This window comes from Passer montanus, unplaced genomic scaffold (assembly GCF_014805655.1).
Source record: "Passer montanus isolate IOZ18808 unplaced genomic scaffold, ASM1480565v1 scaffold179, whole genome shotgun sequence".
NCBI lineage: Eukaryota > Metazoa > Chordata > Aves > Passeriformes > Passeridae > Passer > Passer montanus.
In genome coordinates, this window is record NW_024365270.1 from 510320 (window position 1) to 533142 (window position 22823).

Here is a 22823-nt window from a genome sequence, read left to right on the forward strand (position 1 = left end):
CCGAACCCCGCCGGACTTACCGGGAGGCACCCGGGAGGGAGTTTGGGGACACACGGCAAACAGCGGGACACCGAGGGCGGGACAGGACAGCCCGCGGGGCCAAGAGAGAGGGAAAGAGGCGGCGGCAGGCAGAAGCAGAGTCCAGGTGGGAACGGCGGCAGTGGGAGTGCAGAGGAGTTTATTGGCTGTGCACAGGTGAGGATACATGGGCGGCAGCGCCACGCACCCCCCGTGCCCCCTCCCGTGCCAAGTCCCCTCCCGGTGGCCTCCTGCCTGTCCTGCTCCAGCCCAGGCTGGGGAATCCATGGCTCGGGTGAATCCCGGGATCCTCCCGGGGGGGGAGGAAATCATCCGAGGATGGAATATCCTCAGCTGGAAGGATCGTCAGACTCCAAATCCTAGCCCTGGAGAGCCCCGCAAGTGCCTGTGCCCCAGGCACAGCATTCCAGCATTCCAGCGCTGGGAATGCTCAGAATCCTGGGAATGCGCCACCAGCCCTGCCCTGCCCTGCTCTGGGACTGACCCATCACAGCCTCTCCCGCCTGACCCTGAGCCTGGCTTTGTCCAGCCCCAGCCATAAATCCACCCCACAGCTCCATTTCCCTTTCCTGGGAAAACAAACTGGGAAAAATTGCAGCTACAGCCCCGTGCACCCAGGAGAGCCCCCGAGGAGCGAGAGAACGGCTCCAAAGGAAAGAGCAGATTCATTCCCCAGCGCTGGCTCTTAACAAAGGAGCAGGTTGTCGTCGCAGCGGAGCTCAGGGCATTTTTCCCCTCCCCGTTTTTTCCCAGATATTCAGCTGGATTCCAGCGGAAAGCAATTTGGGATGGCTTCAGGGAGCTCGTGCTGTGCTTTAATTAGGAGAAACATCTGCCAGGCTCCGGCTGCCGCTCGTTAGGAGAGGGATTTTATGGGAAATGGTGAAACTGAGAGCAGTGCTATGGCACCCAGCCCTGGCTGACCCTGTGGGATCCTCTGGGAACCCGTGGGACGCTCCTGGACCCTGTGGGATGCTCTTGGACCCCACAGGATGCTCTTGGGCCCTGTGGGATGCTCTTGGATCCCGTGGGATGCCCATCCTGGACCTGGTGCTTCAAAATCCTGCCAGGGCAGAAGAATCCCCCTCATCCAGGGTAATTCCAGGACGGGAGCAGCCAGCCCCACCCGGCACCGTCTCCCTTCCAGCTCCTGCCTCGCTCCTGCCCTTCCCGAACCCCTCCAGGTGCCAGGGAGAAGAGGAAGATTCGTTCTCTGCCTGGAGGTGGAGTCACAGAGAGGGAGCAGGCAGAGGAAGAGACACCAGAGTGAATCCAGGGCAGAGCAGGGCACGGGGGAGAAGAGAAAATGAACCTGGGGCGTGCCGGGGGGCAGCTGCGGCTTGGGCAGCAGCGCTGGCTTGGTCCTGCTCGCCGAGGGGCTCTTGGCAGCGCCGTCCCGGGCCTGGCTGAGGTCCAGCGCGGTGTCACCGTCGCAGCCTCCGTGCCCGAGGTCCCCCAGGCTCCTGGCGGCCTCCTGGGATCCCAGCGCGCCCTTGGGGAACGCGAATTCCACGGCGGGGTGGCTGCTGATCTCGCTGATGGTCATCTCCAGCTCGCGGATGGTTTCCTCCAGGCTGTCCAGTCTCTGGTAGGTGTCCTCGTAAATCTCCTTCTTGCCCGGGGCCGCGGGGGACAAGCGGCCTCTGCAGAGCGCTCCGGGGTCGCCCCCGGCAGCCGGAGCCCCTCGGTCCCATCCCGGAGGTGCCGCGGCGGGGCTGGGGCGGGCCGGGATCCGCTCCGGGCGCGGCTGCTCCTCCCGGGAAGGCCCCGCTGCCCTCGGGGCGGGGTCCCCGGGATGCGCCCCCGGGCTCTCCTCCCTCCACGCGGCTTTGGGAGCCCCAGCCGAGTGTCCCGGAGCCAGCCTGGCTCCTCTTTGGGGGTCCCCATGGCCAGCGGGAATTTGGGGAATGATCCCGGCACCCACGGAGGGCAGCGCGGCCGCCGCAGCTCCGGCACCGGCCCCGCGGCTCCGAGGAGGCTGCGCAGCCACGGCACTTTGGGGACAAGCCTTGTCGCCGCCTCCTGGCCTGCTGGCAGGGCCCAGAGCCGCGTCGCCTCTTTGTGCCCCCGTTTTATCCCTCGGGAAAGGCGGGGCTGCCGGGGGAAACGCCCGGGATGCGCTGCCGGGGGGCTGCGGGGCTGGAGGGGCTTCCTGTGCCAGCGGGGACTCTGGAGGGCTGCCAGGAGCCGCCGCACGGCCTCCCCTTGTCCCCTCGGGTGGCAGCTGCCCTCGTGCTGCCGCGCTGCCCGGTGCCACCCACGGCTCCGGCTCGGCCTCGGGGGACGGCGGCTCCGACACCCACTCGGTGAGCACGATCTGGGGCAGGGAGAACGCCCGGCCGGCCGGGGCTGCCGGCGCCAGCGGCTCCTGGGTAGAGAATTCAGACAGGTTAGGGGCCAGGCGGCAGCGGGGCTTGCCTGGGGAGGCACCACGGGGCACCACAGATGATGGGGTCCCCCCACGCTGGTGCTTTGGGGCACGGCAGAGTTCCAGGAGGGAGTTTGGGAAGGGAGAGGGGCTCAGCTCCCTCCGGCCCATCCCATAGAGCCCAGCGGGGTTCACGGCATGGACAGGGGCTGGAGGGGATTGCTCAGCTCCCTCCTGTCCAGCCCTGACATCCCAGTGGAGAAAAAACTTCAAATCCAAAACCAGGCTGGTGTTTGTGCACCTCCCAAACACCTTTGGAAATCCTGCTGCCACCAGCAGAAATCCAGACGGGATTTCTCTGTGCTGGCACAAACTGGGAGCACTGGTGTGAGCTCCAGTGGGGCTGAGCCATCCCAACCCAGCTGCCCGAGGGGCATCCGACCTTTCCCACCCTGAGGAGCTGAAATCCCCCAGAAAATGCTGCTGTTCCTGCCCCGAGGGACATTCCTGGGATGCCTGCGGGACCCGAGCAGGGCAGGGGAGCTGCAGGATGCCCTGGCACAGCCCTGCAGCTGCCCCGAGCTGAGCCCCGGGGCTGCGGCCGGGCCCATCCCAGCTCCGGAGCAGAGGGACAATCCAGCCCTAGGGTCCCAGGAGAGGGGGACACCCAGCGAGGTGCCAGACCCTCCCCAGGAGCTGCCGGGATGAGCCAGAGCTGCCCTGGCTGCTGGCAGGGCAGGAGCCCCTGTCCTGCTCTTTGCCCCACACCTGGGCATTCCCTGCTCCATCCTGGCATTCCCTGCTTCATCCTGGAATTCCCTGCTCTGTCCTGGCATTCCCTGCTCCATCCTGGAATTCCCTGCTCCATCCTGGCATTCCCTGCTTCATCCTGGAATTCCCTGCTCTGTCCTGGCATTCCCTGCTCCGTCCTGGAATTCCCTGCTCCGTCCTGGAATTCCCTACTCCGTCCTGGCATTCCCTGCTCCATCCCGGAATTCCCTGCTCCATCCTGGCATTCCCTGCTCTGTCCTGGCATTCCCTGCTCCGTCCTGGAATTCCCTACTCCGTCCTGGCATTCCCTGCTCCATCCCAGACCCTCTCCAGGCATTTTCCTCCTGCTCTCTCCCCCCTGGGCATTCCCTGCCCCATCCCAGCCACTCTCCAGGCTCTCTCCACCCCAGAGCCCCGCACGGATCTCAGGATTGCCGGGATGGGGCCGGACCTGACTCCGGGCAGACCCAACCACCGGGCTCTGCTCCAACCCTTCCCTCTCCGTGCCCCCGGGGCAGGGTGTCCCCCGCACCGCCCACCCCCGGGCGCTGCCCGGTGCAGTGCCCAGTGCCCGGTGCCCGGTGCCGTGCCCAGTGCCGTGCCCAGTGCCGTGCCCGGTGCCCGGTGCCGTGCCCGGTGCCCGTGCCATGCCCGGGAGCCTCCCAGGAGCCGCGGCCGCGGGTCAGCGCTGGCTCCGGTGCCGTGTCAGTGCCGGGAGCGGGGCGGTGAGCAGAGAAGTGGTAATTAGTTGGTTAAATCAGAGGAAAGCAGCAGAGGCGAGCTGAGAGGAGGCAGAGGAGGAAGGCGAGAGCGCAGCCCCGGTGAGCGGAGCCGTTACCTTCCATCCTTCAGCTCCGCGGGGCCACGGCTCGGGGTGGCCGGGGGACACAGCCTCGAGGGGGTCACAGCGGGGCTCGGGGAGCAAGGGGGAGGCAGAGCTCCGCTGAAACACCTGGGGGGTCAAACACGGCGTTGGAGGGAGGGAGGGAGGGAGAGGCAGCCCGGGCTGCAGCGGGCTCGCCGTGGGCACGGCCTGAGCGGGGCGGTGCCAGCTGGCAGGGGCAGCATTGTCCCTGGGCTGACGGCAGGGCCGCCTGTCCCCTGGGCTGATGGCAGGGCCACCTGTCCCCTGGGCTGATGGCAGTGTCACCCATCCCCTGGGCTGATGGCAGGGCCACCTGTCCCCTGGGCTGATGGCAGAGTCAGCTGTCCCCATGCCAGCTGTGGCATCAGAGCCCTGGCCAGCAGAGTCACTGGGCTCCCAGCCAGGAGAGTCACTGCTCCTCAGCTGTCAGTGTCACTGCACCCCTGGCCAGCAGGGTCACTGGTCCAGTCTGGCAGCACCTGTCCCACATGTGCAGGGTCACCTGTCCCCTGTGTCATCACCTGTCCCACACCTGCACCATGCCCAGTTCTCCTCCCTCCTGGAGGAAAAGCATCCAAGGAAAAACCATCCAAGAAAAAAAAAAAAAAAAACAACAACCAAGAAATAACCACCCCCTCGCCACTGGAGAGGAGCAGAAAGAGCACCCAGCTGTGCAGTACCCAGCTGTGCAGTGCCCAGGTGTGCAGCACCTGTCCCTGGTGCTGCCACCTCTCTGTTCCCGCAGCCCCAGGAGGAGCAGGGACCCCCCTGCGGTGCCGGTGCCGGGGATGTCACACCCCAAACGGCCCCACCCCGAGCTGTCCCCGAGCAGAAGGGCGGCCGGTGCCACCTGCGGGCCGGTGCCACCTGCGGGCCGGTGCCACCTGCGGGGCTGTGCCACCTGCGGCCCGGTGCCACCTGCGGGCGGGGTCCCGGCTCCCGCCCCTCCCGCGCTCACCTCCAGCTCGGCGATGATCCGATCCTCGTCGTCGTCGTCCTTGACGGCCGAGGCGATGATGGGCGGCGTGGAGGCGGGCCGGACCACCTCGGACACCGCCCGCCTCAGCTTCACCTGCGGCTTCGGCGTCTCCAGCTCCTCCGACTCCGCCTTCTGCCGGGGGGAGCGGGCCGTGAGCGCCGGGGGCACCGGGGGACACCGGGGGACAGCACCAGGGGCGCCTCGGCATCAGGGGGGACCGGGGGACACCAGAGGACACTGGTGGGGGAGCACCAGGGGGGACCAAGAGGCACCGGGAAACACCGGGGGGCACCGGGAGGCACTGGGGGACACCGAGGGACACCAGGAGGCACCGGAGGACACGGAGGGACACCGGGGGGCACCGGAGGACACGGAGGGACACCGGGGGACACCCGCGCAGCCCAGCCCAGCCCAGTCCAGCGGGCTCCTCACCTTGATAAAGCCGGGCTCCTTCTTGCTGGTGACAATGACCTCGCCGCTGCGGGTCGTGGTCAGCCCGTGCGACGAGGGGAAGCTGCGGCGGGGCGGGGGAGGCGGCGGCGACTTGGAGGGTTTCTCGGTGCGGTACCGCGGCACCGTCAGCTCGTCTGGGCACAGAGGGGGCTCTGAGGGCACCGCGCCTGGCCCTGCCCCCCTAACCAAACCCCCCCGCCTCGGGGACAGCGCCTCGCACCCCCAGCCCCGCCTCGGGAGGCGACCCCGACCCCGTCCCCCCCCAGGCCGTACCTGAGCCCCGGCGGCCGTTGGGGTCCCCCTTGCCCCCCGATTTGGGGGTGTGCTGTGCCTTGGAGGGTTTGTGCTCGGGCGTGGAGGCGGCGCTGCCGCTGCCCGGGGTTTGTTTGTGCTTGGCGGCGAATTCCAGGTCGGGGATGGCCTTCATGAGCTCGGCCTGGGTCTCCTCCAGGAGCCGGTTGATGTCCTTGGCGCTGTACTGGGTGAGCGCCGCCCGCTTCTCCTCCCAGTCGCGCTCGGCCGCCTGCGGACACGGAGCCCGCTGCAGCCCGGGCCTGGCGGGCAGGACGGGACCCCACGGCCCCCCACACCCCAGACCCGCTGCCCTCATCCCACCCCACCCCCTTGCAGCAAAAGCTCCACCGAGGAGCAGCACCGCTCCCATTCCCATTTTCACCTCCCCAGACCCCCCGGAGGAGCCCCCCCGAGCTGAGCCCCCCCCGGCCGGGCCCTCACCTCCACGGACACCGCTTTGTCCGCGCTCTTCTTGCTGGGGGTCTCGGGCCCCGTCTGCGTCTTGGCCGCCACCATCTCGGGGGCTCGCGAGGGGTTATTGCTCTTGCCGGGGTGGCTCTGGGGCTGGGGGGCGAAGCCGGGCATGCCCAGGGGCTCGGGGGTGCCCGTCAGGTGGTGCAGGCTCACGGGAGGGCTGGTGGGCATCTCCAGCTCCAGCCCCTTGCCGAAATCCGTCTCCGGGGCCACCTTCTTGGGCGACTGGCTCAGGCTGCTGGGCGAGCTCCACACGCCCTCGTCCACTTGTCTAGGGCAGAGCGGGGGCACTGAGGGGCCGTGGGGCACGGGGTGGGCACAAAATCCTCATTTCCTGAAGGCTGAGGTGCCCTTTGGGGGGCCTGCCCACCCTCGTGAGCCTGGCAGGAAATGGGATCCCCCCAAAGCCTCCCCCTGCTCCAGGTCTGGGTGGATCCGCCCTTGGGATTGAGGATTTGTTCGGGATGAGGGCGCTGCAGGATCCTACAGGCTCGGTTCCCTGGAAAACCGGGCTAGAGCAGAGCCTGGGGCTATCCCAGAGGGCAGCCGGGCTGGGAATGTCCCTAATGGGATCCTAATGGGACCCTAATGAGATCCTAATGGGATCCTAATGGGATCGGGCACTGAAATCCACCCAGCGGCAGCTCTGGGACAGGACTTTCCTCTGGGAGAGGATTTTTCCACCACAGAACAGCTCCCTGTCCTTGGGAAAGAGATTTCTGCCCACGCCGAGGGCTGTGTGCCCATCCTGAGGTGAAACCCTGCTTTATTCCCGAGGAAAAATGAGGTTTGTATCAAAAGAGAGGGTCCCACACAAACCTGGAAAGGACTGAGAGTGTTTTTGGGGTCCTTCAGCAGAAAAACGAGGCTTTTACCAATAAAGGGTTCCCTCCCACCCCTGGAGAGGAGCGTGAGGGTGTTTTTGGGGTCCTTTAGCAGAAAAATGATCATTTTATGCACACCCCTGGGATTCCCTCCTGCCCTGAGAGTTTGGGATGCACAGAGATGAGGAGGCACAGAGGGGACAAAAGTGGCACAGAGGGGACGAAGGTGGCACAGAGGGGATGAAGGTGGCACAGAGGGGACAGAGGCGGCACAGAGGGGACAAAGGGACACCGGGGGGGTGGCAGTGCCCTCAGGGGGCTCGGGGCTCACCTGCGGATCTGGGCCAGCGTGTCGGTGACGGTCTTGCAGCGCTTGAGGAGCCCGTCCAGGCGGTTGGGCTCCTCCTTGAGGAACTTGACGGCCTCCACCTCCACCCGCAGCACCACGCGCATCTTGCTCTGCAGGCCGGGGAACTGGGCTGCCGGGGGACACGGCTGTCACCGCTGTGTGCCTCCCGCCGCCCGGCTGGCACTGCCAGGGCAGCCGGGACCCCGCGCCGTGGGCTCCTGCCAGGAGGGGCGGGGTGGATCCGGGGAAAGCCTGGATTGATGCTCCAGCCCTGCTCCAGCCACACGAGTTCAGGATAGAGGTGGTCCCTGCACAGCTGTGGGCACCGGGCGTGGCACCAGAGGGCACCTGAGAGGGCAGGGGACCACCCTGGCAGGGGCAAACCCACAGGGAGAGCCTGGAGAATCCCAGGGGAAACACAAATCCGGGAGATCCTGGAGAATCCCAGGGGAAACACAAATCCGGGAGATCCTGGAGAATCCCAGGGGAAACACAAATCCAGGAGATCCTGGAGCCTCCCCGGGCAGGGATGGAGCAGGGAAGCTCCGGAAGGTTCTGTTTGCCCCCCCAGCCCCTCCTCACCCTTCAGGTCCGTCAGGGTCTCCCCCAGCTGCTTGAGCACCACGGCCTTTTCCTCCAGCTCCTGCGCCGGCACCAGCCGCTGGTTGTGGGCCAGATCCTTCTGGATCTTCTCCACGGACTTCTCCAGGTCGCTGGGAGGGCAGGGGGAGGGCAGGGGTCACTGGGGGGTCACTGGGGGGTCACTGCTGGGTCAGAAGGGTGCAGAGACCCAAAGGTGGCAGCAGGAGAGGGGAACACTGGGCTGAGACCCCTCCTCACTCAGGGATGTGGTCACTGCATGGGGACCTCTCCTTCTTTAGAGACACAGTTACTGTGTGGGCACCCCCTGATTTGGGGACAGGGTCACTGCGTGGGGATCCCTGATCTGGGGACAGGGTCACTGTGAGGGCACCCCCTGATTTGGGGACACGGTCACTGCGTGGGGATCCCTGATTTGGGGACACGGTCACTGCGTGGGGATCCCTGATGTGGGGACACGGTCACTGCGTGGGGATCCCTGATTTGGGGACACGGTCACCGCGTGGCACCCCTGATTTGGGGACACGGTCACCGCGTGGCCCCCCGAGGCGGGCCCTGCCCCGGGCAGTGCAGAGCTGCTCTCTGCCCCCGCTCTGCCCCGGGCCCGGCCGGGCTCACTTGAGCTGCTGGCTGATGAGCTCCTCCTCGTTGAGGTAGCGCAGCCGCTCCTCCTCCACCAAGCTGCGCTGGCGCTGCAGAGGGTCCTCGTGCTTGCGCATCGTGTCCGTCACCCGCACGCTCAGCTCCGTCTCCGTCCGCCGCAGCAGCGACTTCACCGTCTCCTGGTTCTGCAGCTGCGGGCAGCGGCAGGAGGAGGAGGAGGAGGAGGGTCAGGCTGGGAGAGAACCCTGGAGGGAGCAGCCCTGAGCTGGGCATGGAGGGATCCCTGGGGTTGGATTTGGGAAAGATCCCTGAGCTGGGTGTGGGCAGGGATCCCTGGGGTTGGATTTGGGAAAGATCCCTGAGCTGGGCACAGGGAAAGACCCCAGAGGCTAAATTTGGGAAAGATCCCTCAGCTGGGCATGGGGAGGGACCCCTGAGCCTGAATTTGGGAAAGATCCCTGAGCTGGGTGTGGGGAGGGAACCCTGGGGTTGGATTTGGAAAAGATCCCTGGGGTTGGATTTGGAAAAGATCCCTGGGGTTGGAGTGGGGAGGGATCCTTGAACCGGGTGTGGGGAGGGATCTCTGGGGTCACAGCGGGAAGGATCCCAGAGTCTGGATTTGGGGAGGATCCCCAAGCTCCTCTCCAGGGAGGCTCCCCGAGCTCTCCCACACCAGCCCCAGTGCACAAAGGGGATTTTCCCATCCCAACCCATAAGAGCTGGCTCGGTTCCGGGGTCCCCCCGCCCCAGGCGCCCACCTGCAGCTTCTTGAGCTGCTGCAGCTGGTTGCGGAGGTCGCTGGCGTTCTGCTGCAGGTCGTGCAGGTGCAGCTGCATGTGCAGGCGGGTGATGGCCGTGGGCTGCCCCGCCGGGGTGCTGGTGGCCGAGGGCGGTGGCGGCGCGGGCACCGGGGTGCCCATGCCACTGCGGCTGGTGGCTGGGGGGGCAAGCAGGGGCTGCTGAGGGGCTGTGGTGCCCGTTTCTTTCCTTTCCCCACCCAATCCTTCGGCTCTGGTGGTCTCCAAAGTTGCCCCATCCGTGCTAAGCCCACCCTGAGGCCACCCCAGAGCAGCATGGGGGGGATCCCGCTGGTTGCCAGTGATGCCTCAAGATTTTAGCTTTTAAATTTTTCAAATCCTGTAGTGCTTTAGGGAATAACTCTGAAACTCCATGGCCTGTCAGCTGCTGCTCTCCTGTTTTATTCAGACAAAACAATTCCTCTCCAGGCCGGTGACTCCAGGACACCTCACTACCTCAGGACCCCAAAAATATTTTAAAAAGTGAACTGGGGGGGGAAACTAACTGGGAGTAAACTACTTCATTACCTGAAGCTGTAATTGAAGGATTAACTCAAATTACATCAATTAACAGCAAATAATTGATACATAACTGGACCAAACTTATAATTGTCTGAAAAATTCGTGGCCATCGTCCATTCTGGGTGTAGCCCCTTGGGGAGGCTTCGTCTGCCCTGGAGGCCCCTCATTAAATAGACACACTCTAATTCTCTTAATTCTGGTTTTAGGTAAGCCTGAAAAAGGCACCCCCAGCACCTGGGGGGCGGCAGAGCCCACCCTGGGACACCCAGGGGGCACAGGGGGGTCACTCACACGCTGACGGGGGGGTCCCGCCGTTGGTGGCTTCTGTCTTCTCGCTGAAACCAAAGAGAGGAGGGGGCTGAGTGTGGGCGGGGTTGGTGTCCCCTGAGGGGGGGGACAAACCCCCCGGGAGGGACATCCCGGCCCCCGGGTGCCACAGCTGCCCTCACCTGGGGGTCTCGGCCTCGGAGCCGCGGAGCAGCGCGCTCTGCACCAGCCCCGTCAGGCTGGCGATCTGCTTCTCCATGGCCTCCATGCGCTCCCTGCGCCGGGAAAGGGACGGGGAGGGGTCACCGGCTGCGTCTGCCACCCCCGGCTGCTCCTGGCCCTGCTCACAGCCCGGCCCTGCTGCCCCGAGCGCTGGGGACACGGCTGTCACCAGCCGCAGCCACGCTCCTCGCTGCGCTCGCTGTGCTCGCATCCAGCCCTCCCCTGCTGCCTGATTCCCATCCCGGCACCTCCGCAGCGGTGATGGGACAGCGCCTTCCTCTGCTCCTGCTCCTGCTCCTCCTCCTCCTCCCCATCTGCTCCTCCTGCCCCTCCAGCAGATACAAAACCCCGCACAGCACAGCTCAAACCCAAATGCAACGGAAATCCTGGAGCATCCCAGGTGCAAACACAAACCCAGGACACCCTGGAGCATCCCAGGTGCAAACACAAACCCAGGACACCCTGGAGCATCCCAGGTGCAAACACAAACCCAGGACACCCTGGAGTATCCCAGGTGCAAACACAAACCCAGGACACCCTGGAGGATCCCAGGTGCAAACACAACCTGGAGCATCGCGGGTGCCAATACCCCAGTCCAGGAGATCCTGGAGCACCCCGGGTGCAAACACAGCCTGCAGCACCCAGGTTCAAGCACACCACCCCTCCTCTCACCTGGTCTCCGTGTCCTTGGCCGCTCCAGGTGATCCGAAGCCCGAGAGCGGCCGCTCCCCGGGGCCGGGGAACAGCTCGGGGGGCCCGGACGAGCTGGGGTTGCGCGTTTTGCCCACGGGGCTGTCCATGAAGACGGAGGAGCAGGAATCCTTGCGGAAGGACTGACGGACAGGCGAGGAGCGGCTGGGCGGGCCCGAGTAGGGGCTGTGCGGGCTCTGCCCGGGCTCCACCATCTTCTGCGGGGACGAGGGCGGCATGCGGAAGCCCAGCCCGGGGCCGTACGTGTCGCTGTAGATGGGCGCGTTGGGCTTGTACAAACTGTCCTCCAGCTCCGTCTGCAGCGCGGCCGCCGAGTAGGTGCTGAGTGAGCGCACCGAGCCCCGCTTGTAGAGCCCCCCCGAGTAGCCAAAGGGGTCCCCCATGCCCGCCAGCGACTGCGTGGAGGTGATGCTGAGCCGGCCCTCGTGCACCATCCCGTAGGGATCGGCGTAGAGCCCCTCGTTCTTCACCAGCACCACGTTCTTGCCCGCCAGGTCCTCGTCCGGTTTGACGTCGCGGCGCTCCAGGATGGCGCTGGGGCTGGGGGACACGCCCTGGGCGGGGGGCAGGCTGGACAGGCGCTCGCCGTGGTGGACGGGGCTGCCGGCGTACGAGGGCGGGCGGCCGCCGCTGTAGGACATGCGGGAGCGCGACGGCGACGAGGACTGCAGCACGGGCGGCGGGGAGCCGGAGGCCAGGTGGGAGGCTGGGGAGATGTTGTTGAGCCGGCGGGTGGGAGAGGATTCCCGGGAGGTGTAGACCATGTCCCGCTGTGGAATGGGGCAGAGGGGTCAGCACGGAGTGAGCCCTGCTCTGCTGGGCCCTCCGCCCCACCAAGGACCAGTGGCTCTGGCAAAGCCTTCCCTTGGAACACAAACCCTGTGAGGAACGGCTGAGGGAGCTGGGGGTGCTCAGCCTGGAGAGAAGGACACCCAGGGGTGCCCTCATCACTGCACAGCTCCTGAAAGGTGCCTGTGCTCAGCTGGGGCTGGGCTCTGTCTCCAGGAACTGACACAACCACAGCACACAGCCTTAAGTTGTGCCAAGGGAAATTTAGGTTGGATATCAGGAGAAAGACTTTCCAGCAAGGTGATAAAGTTCTGGAATGGCTGCCCGGGGCGGGTGGTGCAGTCCCCATCCCTGGATGTGTTTAACAAAGCCTGGGTTGGCACTGGGGGCCAGGGTTCAGTTGAGGGGCTGGGGCTGGGTTGGACTCCATGATCTTGGAGGTCTCTTCCAACCCAGGGATTCTGTAATTCTGTGACTCCCAGCAAGCAGCGGGTTGATTTATCCTGATGATTTATCTGATGATTTATCCTGATGATTTATCCTGATTATTTAATTCCCTCAAAACCATATTTACAACCCTGCTGTCAGCCCCCAGCCAGCGCTGCCAGCAGGCAGGAAGAATCCCAACCACAGACAATTCCCAATTCCCACTTCCCAATCTCTGCTGCTCCCACTCCACCAGGCCCTGCCACCCCCCGGGCTGTCCCCGTGTCCCCTCTCACCCTCAGGTCGCCGTTGGTGATGTGTGAGGCTGGGAATGAGGCGTAGAGCGGCTCTTTCCGGTAGATTTTAATGATGCTTCTGTCCTGGATGTCTCTGGAAGCAGAGGCAGAGCCTGAACACCTGGGACAGACCCCCAAAACCCCAACGCTGCACCCACCACCCCCTTTTTTCCTTCATCCCTCTCCTGGGTTGTAAGATATGAGTGTATTCTGTTATCTGTTGGAGGTGGGGCAATTATCTTCTGTTAATTGTGCAGTTATCTGCTGTTCATTGGGCTGTTTTCTTTATCTTTTCCACAACCGATCCTCCCTCCAGGAGATCTCTGCTGTTCCTGGCCAGGGAGTGTCCCTGCATGGCCGATAAAATTCCATCATCCCATTGGGAGATGCTCCGCCCAGGGGGAGGAGCCAAGAATTCCTACTTGGGTATAATCTGAGGTTTGGAACAGCACAGCAGCCTCTGCTCACTGCATTCCCAGAGGAGCAGCTTTCTCCTGCCCTGCATTCCCACAGGAGCACCAGGCCCATCTCCAGCCCCCTGGAGCTGCAGAGGAAAACTCCCCCTTGTGCAGGATCCCTGCTCCAGCAGAAGCACAGCTGGCACTGCAGGAGGGCTGAGCCCCCATGGGATGGGGCTGTGCCACCCCCTGACCCACAGGGGAACAGGGCAGGTTCTGACTCTGGCAGTACTGGTTTGTACTATTGCATTTCTATTTTTAATTTTCCTAGTAAATAACTGCTATTCCCATATCTTTGCCTGAGACCCCCTTAATTTCAAAATTATAATAATTCAGAGGGAGGGGGTTTGCATTTTCCATTTCAAGGAAAGCTCCTGCCTTCCTTAGCAGACACCCAACTTTTCAAACCAAGACCATTTAAAATTTTCCTAATAAAGAACTGTTATTCCTATTCCAATATCTTTGCCTGAGAACATTTAAATTTTAAAATTATAACAATTTGGAGAGAGGGGGTTTACATTTTCCAGTTCAAGGAAAGCTCCTGCCTTCCCTAGCGGACACCTGACTTTTCAAACCAAGCCAATCCTGCAGATTTCCCAGCTTGTGATGGATTTAGAGGACGGGAAAGCAGCCCAGGGTGGGATTTGCTCCCTCCCTGCTCACCGGACATCCTCCAGCTCGTAGAAGACGTTCCGGGACTCGTCCTTGATGAGGATGGCGGTGTTGGGGGACTTGAGCATGCCCATGGTGAGCTTCTGCGGGAACATGTGCACGATGAGGGCGTGCAGGGTGTCCATGCTGCTGATCTCGTGCGTGATGTGCACCCGCCGCGTCTCGTCCCCAAACTGCAGGAACAGCACCCCTGGGAGCACAGGGGGCACGCGGGAGTCAGCTCCGACCCTGCCCCTTCTCCACGGAGGTGTCGGGGTCTTCCCAGCCAAAAAAAGGGAATGGGGAGCTCTGGCCACCCAATCTCACCCTGGTGAAGGTGGAAGGCTCTGGGGCAACCAAAAAAAGGGCTTGGGGGACTTCTACCCATCCAACCGTGCCCTGCTAAAGGCAGAAGGGCTCGGGACACCCAAAAAAAAGGTCAGGGATGCATGAAGCCACCCAACCTCACCCTGCTGAAGGTTGCTCATCCCCCTGAGCCACCTTGAGGCTCCTCCCACTGTTCCCGGGGATTTTTGGGTGGATGGAGAGCAGCCCCACCGTGCACCAGGGAGGTTTCGGGCCTGCCGGGGGTACCTGGGGAGCGCAGCTTGGTCTGGCTGGCCGAGCGGGACAGGGGCAGGCTCTGCCGGAACCGGTTCATCCTGTTGAAGGCCAGCGGCAGCTCCGCCTCCGACATGGTCTCCAGGGATTCGGCCGAGGCGAAGGAGAGCTTGGCTTGGTCGGCCAGGCCAGGCTGGGAGCCCTGGGAGTGCCGGGAGCTCCTGGTCTGCAACGGGAGCGGGGACAGGGACAGGTCAGGGGGACACGGACGGGGGGCCCGGACCCCCGGGTGAGGCTGGTCCCGCTTTTCCTCGGGAATGAGGTGCCGGGATGGAGGGGCTGGTGTGGGGAGTGGGATCGTGGAATGTCCTGGGATGGGAGGGAGACACGAAGGTCGGCGAGTGCAACCCCTGGGACGCCCCCAGAAATCCCTGCCTGTGCCTGAGGATTCGGCTGGGCTGCCCTGGGGGGCTGCACCCCAAATCCAGGGGGACTCCATCCCAAATCCAGGGATGCTCCATCCTCCTCCAAGGATTCTCCTTCCTCACCCAGGGATGCTCCATCCCATGTCCTGGGCTAATCCTCACCCAGGGATGCTCCATCCCATTCCCAGCTCAGGCTCTGAGGTGTTTCACCCCCACCCCGTGCCAGCTCCCCCTCCCTGTCCCAGCACAGACCCCATTCCCAATCCCACCCCTCTCCAGGATAAACCTTCCCAGCTCCCTCCCGGTGCCTCTGGGCTCCCGCACCGGCAAATCCCTGGAATTTCACCCTGCAGGAAGGAGCCGAGGCTGCCAGAGCCGGGCTCGCGTGAGAGCCGGAATAACCTTGGCTGTTCCCGGAGGTTACACACCCATTACTCCACTCCCGGGAATCCCAAACACCCAGATCCTTCTGGAAGCAGAGCACTGGGAAGGTTTATGGCTCTGGGAGCCGGGAGGATTTCATTTTCCAGGATCCCCATTTCACAGGAGCGTGCTGCCAAGAAGTTTGCACCACAGACGTGGAAAATGTGGATTTTCCAATATCCCAAATATCCCCAAATATCCCCAAATATCCCCACACATCCCTAAATATCCACAACTATCCCTAAATATCCACAAATATCCACAAATATCCACAGCTATCCCCAAATATCCCAAATATCCCCAAATATCCCTAAGTATCCACAAATATCCACAAATATCCACAACTATCCACAAATATCCACAAATATCCCCAAATTAGTGGCCGTCCCCAGCACTGCTGCCTGTTAATAACCCCAAAACTCCAAGCCTGGATTTTCCAGGCACTTGTTGAAGGTTGGCAAAGCCAGCAGAGGGAACAGACAGCTCCCTGGTGTGGAAAAGGCGGCGCTGGAAAGGGACAACAGCTCTATTTTAAGATGGGGGGAAAAAAGGAAAAAAAAAAGAAAGAAATCAATATGAAATGATAACAGCCATCATTGCCATTTAAATGAGACATTAATTGGAAGATTTAATTAATCCTGTGAGGCGGGGTTTGGGACGACTTGAAATGTTCTCGCCCGTAGTTAATTGCTGGAAAATTGACTGCTGGGCTGGGTTGTTGTTGTTGGAGCACAAAGAGCCCTGGCAGAGCCTCACATCCAGGAGGGGATGCAGGGATGGAGTGAAACATTCCCTGTTCCCATCCCGGGGGCCGTGGGATGCGGCTCTGACCCCTCCTGGGGGTGGTTTTGGGGTGGGGAAGGGGGATTTTGGGGCTGTGTTTCCTGGGTGCCCTGCTCTGGGTTTGGGGCGGATCCCAGCCCGGGATGGATCCTTAGGGAAGCACAGGGATGGGGCCGGCAGCTCCTGGTGGGGGTGTGAGCCGGGGCTGCAGCTCAGCCGGGCTCTGCCTTCCCCTGCCCTGTTCCCGCTCTCTGGGATCTCATCCTGCCGCAAATCCATCCCTGCTTCCCTACATCCCTGCATCCATCAATGCATCCATCCCTGCATCCCTGCATCCATCCCTGCATCCATCCCTCCCTGCATCCATCCCTGCATCCCTCCCTGCATCCATCCCTGCATCCCTCCCTGCATCCATCCCTGCATCCCTCCCTGCATCCATCCCTGCATCCCTCCCTGCATCCATCCCTGCATCCCTCCCTGCATCCATCCCTGCATCCCTCCCTGCATCCATCCCTGCATCCCTCCCTGCATCCATCCCTGCATCCCTCCCTGCATCCATCCCTGCATCCCTCCCTGCATCCATCCCTGCATCCCTCCCTGCATCCATCCCTGCATCCCTCCCTGCATCCATCCCTGCATCCCTCCCTGCATCCATCCCTGCATCCCTCCCTGCATCCATCCCTGCATCCCTCCCTGCATCCATCCCTGCATCCCTCCCTGCATCCATCCCTGCATCCCTCCCTGCATCCATCCCTGCATCCCTCCCTGCATCCATCCCTGCATCCCTCCCTGCATCCATCCCTGCATCCCTCCCTGCATCCATCCCTGCATCCCTCCCTGCATCCATCCCTGCATCCCTCCCTGCATCCATCCCTGCATCCCTCCCTGCATCCATCCCTGCATCCATCCCATCACTGCATCCATCCCTGCATTCATCCCCTCCCCACCCCGGGGGTGACAGGGACACTTCCCTGGCCCGGGTGACCCCAGCCCCTGCCCGGCCCCGCGGCTGCCCCCGGGCCCCGGCGCTCCCCCGCTGTGGGTAATTTACGGAATCGGTCAAACCACACAAAACCAACCCCCGCCCGAGCGAACGGGCTCTGAGCCCGGCGGGGCCGCCCTGCCCGGCTGTGGGCACAGCGCTGTGCCCAGCCCCAAACCTGTCACGGCACCGCGGCACAGCCACCCCAGCCCCCCGCCCTGAACTCAGGGCAGCCCTGTGGGCACGGGACCCCCAGATGGGCACGGGACCCCCAGATGGGCACAGAACCACCCCAAATGGGCACAGAGCCCCCCCAGGTGGGACATGGCCGGGGTCACCCCGAGGGTGGCACCTCGGTGTTGCTTTGCCCATCCCTGTGGAATTCCAGATGTTTTGGGGGGCTCTGACCCTGCCTTCAGGGCGCCAGGTGCGCCACCTCGGATGTCCCCTGTCACCTCTGTCGCCCCTGCCTCACCCAGGGCATGCAGGGCACATCTCCCAGCTGGGAAAAGCTCAGGATAAACCCCAAACAGCACCCCAAAAAACCCCAGCGTGGCCATAAAAACCTTGTGCCCCCCATTTCTCCATCCTACCCCCCAAATTACCCTTTCATCCACTCCCAGACCCCTCCCCGTGGCCACCGAGATAATTCCCTGCGGGATCTGAGCCCACCGGGGGTGGCAGGGAAGGGGTGGAGGGGAGGGGGCGCCGCCCCCTGCTGCTGTCCCCAGCTGGGAAATGACCCATTTCCTGCCGAGCCAGCCCCGGAGCGGCAATCCCGGAGCTGGATCCTGGAATTCCCGGCTGGCCAGCGTGGGAATTCCAGCGGGGAGCGCTCGGGGAGGGAGCGAGGGAGCGCAGCCACAACAAAAGCCGCTCAAGGCCACGGGGAGGCTGCGCCGGGAAAAATGTGGAATTTCGGGGCAGAGGGGGGCTGGGCACAGGGCACCAGGCTCTGGACGCCCACAGCCTTCCCCGGGATTAAACCTGCTCGGATGAAACCCCCCGGGAGCCTCCCGAGCCGCGGGAATCCCGCTTGGACCCCTGGCAGTGCCCTCGTGGTGATGGTCCCGGGGAAAACCCGATCCCAAAAAAACCCTCAGGAGGAGGCAGGGGGAAAAAATCCCCAATTCCAGCTGGGCCAGGAGCACCCCCAGCCCCTCTGGGGATGGAACTGGGAAGATTCCCCAATTCCAGCAGGGCCAGGAACGGCCCCATCCCCTCCCCCGTCCCCGGGAGTTTTATATAAAAACGGTGGGATGGGGAATGGAGGTTGTTTTTTTTTTTTTTTTTTAATGTCGATTTTTTTTTTCTTTTGTCTCCCCAGAGCTAAAAAAAGCCACAATTAAGGAATTCTTTGAGCTCCTAAAAAGCCCTGCGGAAGCAGCTCCATTATCTCTGCCTGGAGATAAGGACACTCCTCATTCCTGCCTCTCCTCATCCTCATCCTCTCCCAAATTCCCCGGCCCAGCTGCGAGGGCGGAATGCTCGGAGAGGAGCAGGGAAGGATCACAGGACCCGGTGGATTTTTGGGACGCCGCGAAAGGAGCGGGGTCACCCCTCTGGATGGGGAAAAGCGGTGGAGCTGCTTGGATGGGGAGGGGGACAGGGGTCAGGAGAGGGACAGAGGTGACAGGAGCAGCTCTGGACCTCCCACAGGTCACTTCAAAGCAGACAGGAGGGGAAAAAAACCAAGGGAAAAATGCGTGGGGCAGGAATCCTGGCCCGGGATGGAGCAGCTGCTCCCGAAGCACCGGAGCGACCCCACAGCTGCACATTTCCACCCTGCGACCCTGCCGGGGACCTCGGGGAGGGGACACCGGCTTTGTCCCAGCCCCACAGGCTCCCAGGGCTGTGCCGGAGCCATCCCGAGGGAAAAGGGGTCCTGCCCGAGCCCTCCGTCCATCCCACACCCGGGCGCTTCCAGGTCACGGCTGGTGACCGGGACAGCAGGAGGAGAAGCGGCTCTGTCCCCTCCTGCCAACCCCCGGGGACACTCAGAGCTCCAATTCCCGCCCCATCCCGAGCTCCGCACCCCCTCGCACCCCAGACCTCCCGAGACCAGCCCCAAAACCGCCGGGACCAGCCCCAAAGCAGACCTGGGAGGGACAATCCCTCGCTGTCCCGATGCCACCAGCGGCGCCCGTCCCCGGGCTCAGCCTCCCCTCCCCTCCCGTCACCGGGAGGAGCCTCCCGGGCCGGGCTGGGCAGCTCTGGGGTGGGGGCCGCGCCCTCCAGGAGCCCCCAGACCTCCCCGAATCGCCCCCCATGGGCACCGAGGGTGCTCCGGAGCGCGGCCGGGCATGGCCCTGGCGGGGCCGGGCAGATCCTGGCAGGTCCTGGCAGGTCCTGGCAGCTCCCTGCTCTCTCCTGCCCGTCTGCAGCTCCTCCGCAGGATGGGGATAAAGGCAGGGAGCCCTGAAATCCCTGGAAAACAGCTGGCACGGCTGGCACGGCCGGCCCCGGGCGCGGTTATTTACCGAGGCTCCGGTTGGACACGGATCGGGATTAATCCCAGCTGATCCCCCTCTCATCGCTTAATCCCGGCATCCCGCCCAGATCCCATCTGCTGCTGAGCCCTGGGGTGGGATCCGAGGGGAGGGGTGGGATGGGATCAGTGGGATGGGATGGGATGGGATGGGATCCATGGGATGGGATGCGATGGGATGGGATGGGATCTGTGGGGTGGCCATATCCAATTGGAATCAAACATCCCGGACCAGAACTCAGCATTCCCAGCTGGAATAGAACATTCCTGACCCAGCATCCCTGAGAAGAATTCCCAACTGGAATAGAACATCCATGACCAGAACCCAGCTTTCCCAACTGGGATGCAGCGTCCTCAAACAGACACTGGCATCCCTGACCAAAAACCAGTATTCCCAGCTGGAATAGAACATGCCTGACCAAAAACCAGCATCCCTGATGAGAAACTGTAATTCCCAATTTGAATAGAACATCCCTGACAGAACCCAGCGTTCCCAAGGGGAATTCAGCGTCCCGAGCCTGGCTGTCCTCCCCCAGTTCCAGCTGCATCCCAGTGCCGACATTCCCGGCCGTGGTGCCGCCCTGCTCGGACACCTGATCCCGGCTGGTGAAACCCAACCCCTCTGCTCCGCCTTTGGATTCCACTCGGGAGGGAATTCCGACAGCCCAGCTCCCGCCTCTGCAGGCGGAGAGCCGGGAGATGCCCAGCCGGGCAGAAAAGGAGGGAAAACCGGAGGAAATCTGGGGAAAAGGGGAAGGAGTGAGAGGCTTGGGGTGCTCCGAGCACCACCCAAAGGGTTTTTCCAGGAGTCTCCCCCATCCAAGGGGTTGTGGCCTCTCCAGTGCCGCCTTCCCAGCCCCCTCCCCTCTCTCTCCGCCCCCAAATTAAAATCGTTCCCGCTGCCGGCAGCAGTAACTCATCCCCCGTCTAACGCTGAACATTTTGTCAGGATTATCCCGATTAAGGAAGAATTAATCCCGATCTCAATGTTAACAGGATTAGCGTTCAAATCGGATTAGGGTTTTCAAACCGGACCCCTTGACTAAAGGAAGGGGCGGGACTCCCTGCCCTGGGATGGGCTCCGGGATGGGTCGTTCCCAACCCCGATCCCGACCCCAGAAACTCCTGACACCCTGCAGGGACAGCGCCGGGATGTCCCCAAGGTAAAGCCCGAGAGGGAGAGGGAAAAGGGAAAGGGGAAAGGGAAAGGGGAAAGGGAAAGGGGAAAGGGAAAGGGGAAAGGGGAAAAAGGAAAGGGGAAAGGGGAAAAGGGAAAGGGGAAAGGGAAAAGGGAAAGGGGAAAGAGAAAAGGGAAAAGGGAAAAGGGAAAAGGGAAAAGGAGGAAGAAAAAGGAAAAGGGAAAAGTGGAAAGGGAAAAGGGAAAAGGGGAGGGGAAAGGGGAAAAGGGAAAAGGGAAAAGGGAAGGAAAAAGGAAAGGAAAGGAAAAAGGAAAGGAAAAAGGGGGGCTGCCAGTCCCCTCTCCCCGATTTTCCTGCTGGCAGCAGAGCTCCGCGTGCTGATGAATATTTAAAAGCCTGGATCCTCTGCAGCCTCATGAATATTGACGCTGCCGCTCGCCCCACACCTTCCCCGTCCGCCCCTCAGCGGGATCGGGCTGGGGCCGGGATGTTCCCGGCAGATCCGAGGGATGTCCCAGAGTCCAGCCAGGCTCTGCTGCGGCATCCCCGCTGGAAAATCCGTCCCCGTCCGGTCCCGCCGTGCCTCAGTTTCCCCGTTCCTGCGCGGAGGATGCCTCTCCCATTCCCATCACCCTGACGGGATGGCCGCCATCCCTGCCAGTGGCAGTGCGTTGGGATCAAGAGATTTTTGATCGCTTTTCCAAGCCAAACCATCCATAAATATCGACAACCCCAGGATCGATGGACAACAACGGGCAGCATCTCCCGGCGAGGCCAGAAAACCAGCGAGAACCCCAAAAACCACAGCGAGGAGGTCGGAGCAGCCTCTCCCCACTCTTCGAAGCCCCCAAATCCCCCTTTCCCCCAGGACCATCCCACCCGCGGCCTCTGGAGCGCGGGGAGCCAAGGCCGGCGGGAGGCTGCAGCGGGAGCAGCGGGATTGCAGCAGCCGAGCACTCGCTGCCTGCTATTTGCTCATCTCCCGCGAGTAAACACTCCTCTCCTGCTCTCTCTGCGGCTGGCCGCGGTGGAAATGGCTCCCGCCAGGGGAAGCCGCAGCCGCGATGCCGAGGCCGGAGCCGGAGCCGCTCCCGGCTCTTGTTTTCAACACAAACGCGTCCTTTGTGTGTCCCCCGCCGGTTTTACCCTTCTGGATCTTTTACTCGGCTGCCTTTGATGTTCCTTTAAAGTCCCAGCTCCAAAGGAGCTCTGCCGAGCCTTTGGATCTTCCCGTTCCTCCCGGGAATCCAAATTCCATCCCACCCCTCGCATCAGCGCGGCGGGAGCCCCCAGCCCTCTCCACTGAACTTCCCCCGGGATTTCCCCCCTTTGGATGCGGCCCTGGATGTCCCAAAAGCCCCGCGAGCCTTTGGGATGGCCCCGGCCGGGGGGCTCCAGGCAGTGTCCCCTGTAGGGACAAAGATCAAAGCCAACCTTGAGGATTTCTCCGGTTTTTTGGGATTTCTGAGTGCTGAGGATGGGCACAGGGATGAGAGCCCTTGCCGAGCACTTCCAGATGGACAAACGGCTTTGTTTTCTGGCCTGGAGGGGCCTCAGCACCAAATTCCAGCTTGGGAATCCAAATTCCAGTTTGGGAATCCCATCCCTCTTCCCTCTGGTCTAAAATTCTCCCAATGCAAAATTCCTCTGGTCCACAAATCTCCAAGCACCAAATCCCAGTTTGGGAATCCCAAAACTCCTTCCTGGTCCAAAAATCTCCCAGCACCAAATTCCAGCTTGGGAATCCAAATCCCAGCCTGGGAATCCCATTCTTCTTCCCTCTAAAACTCTCCCAGCACCAAACCCGCAACTGAAATTCCCGTTCCTCCTCCCGTTCTGTCCGTCCTGTGAGGCGCTGGCACAGCCCGAGACCCCCACACTCATCTCCTGCCCCTTCTCCGGGATTTTCTGGGGAATGAGGGGGATGAGGAGCCCGGAAAGGGAAGAGGTGATGGACAAGGGGACACAGCGATGGGACAGGGGGCAGATCCCAGAGCCCGGCAGGGAAAAGGAGCAGGAGCAGCTCCAGGGGGAGGAGGAAGAGGAGGAGGAGGAGGCTGGAAACCAGAGCAAGCCCTGAACCCCTGCTGGGAGCAGCCACTCCGAGCTTCCAAACCCACCCAGAACCGGCCTTTTCCCATCATTTTCCCATCATTTTCCCATCATTTTCCCATCATTTTCCCAGAATCCTGGTCTCAGGAATAACTCCAGAGCAGCGGGATTTGGCTGTGGGGCGAGCGCTCAGGACGAGGCCTCACAGAACA

At 62.7% G+C, this 22823-nt stretch overlaps 1 protein-coding gene and 1 long non-coding RNA gene across 6 annotated transcripts in view; one reads left to right on the forward strand and one right to left on the reverse strand.

Moving 5' to 3' along the window:
- The window catches only part of SRCIN1 (SRC kinase signaling inhibitor 1), a 46759-nt gene that overhangs the window by 5533 nt on the left and 18403 nt on the right, over positions 1-22823 (reverse strand). For 2 of the 5 annotated variants that reach the window (XM_039704687.1, XM_039704691.1), the window contains exons 4-19: positions 14353-14545; positions 13771-13969; positions 12650-12743; positions 11100-11908; positions 10388-10480; positions 10230-10273; positions 9378-9556; positions 8635-8810; positions 7999-8129; positions 7399-7546; positions 6211-6514; positions 5749-5998; positions 5455-5609; positions 5002-5154; positions 4017-4130; positions 1352-2407 (exon numbers count right to left, since the gene is read on the reverse strand). In XM_039704687.1, coding sequence (XP_039560621.1) covers positions 1352-2407; positions 4017-4130; positions 5002-5154; positions 5455-5609; positions 5749-5998; positions 6211-6514; positions 7399-7546; positions 7999-8129; positions 8635-8810; positions 9378-9556; positions 10230-10273; positions 10388-10480; positions 11100-11908; positions 12650-12743; positions 13771-13969; positions 14353-14545 — 4098 coding nt within the window. The remainder of the gene's footprint in view (positions 1-1351; positions 2408-4016; positions 4131-5001; positions 5155-5454; positions 5610-5748; positions 5999-6210; positions 6515-7398; positions 7547-7998; positions 8130-8634; positions 8811-9377; positions 9557-10229; positions 10274-10387; positions 10481-11099; positions 11909-12649; positions 12744-13770; positions 13970-14352; positions 14546-22823) is intronic. The other 3 variants (XM_039704689.1, XM_039704690.1, XM_039704688.1) reach the window with 2 other exon arrangements.
- LOC120500187 lies at positions 1581-13138 on the forward strand. Its single transcript, XR_005627044.1, has 3 exons — positions 1581-1627; positions 11633-11836; positions 12966-13138. It is a non-coding gene; the product is annotated as an uncharacterized LOC120500187 (long non-coding RNA).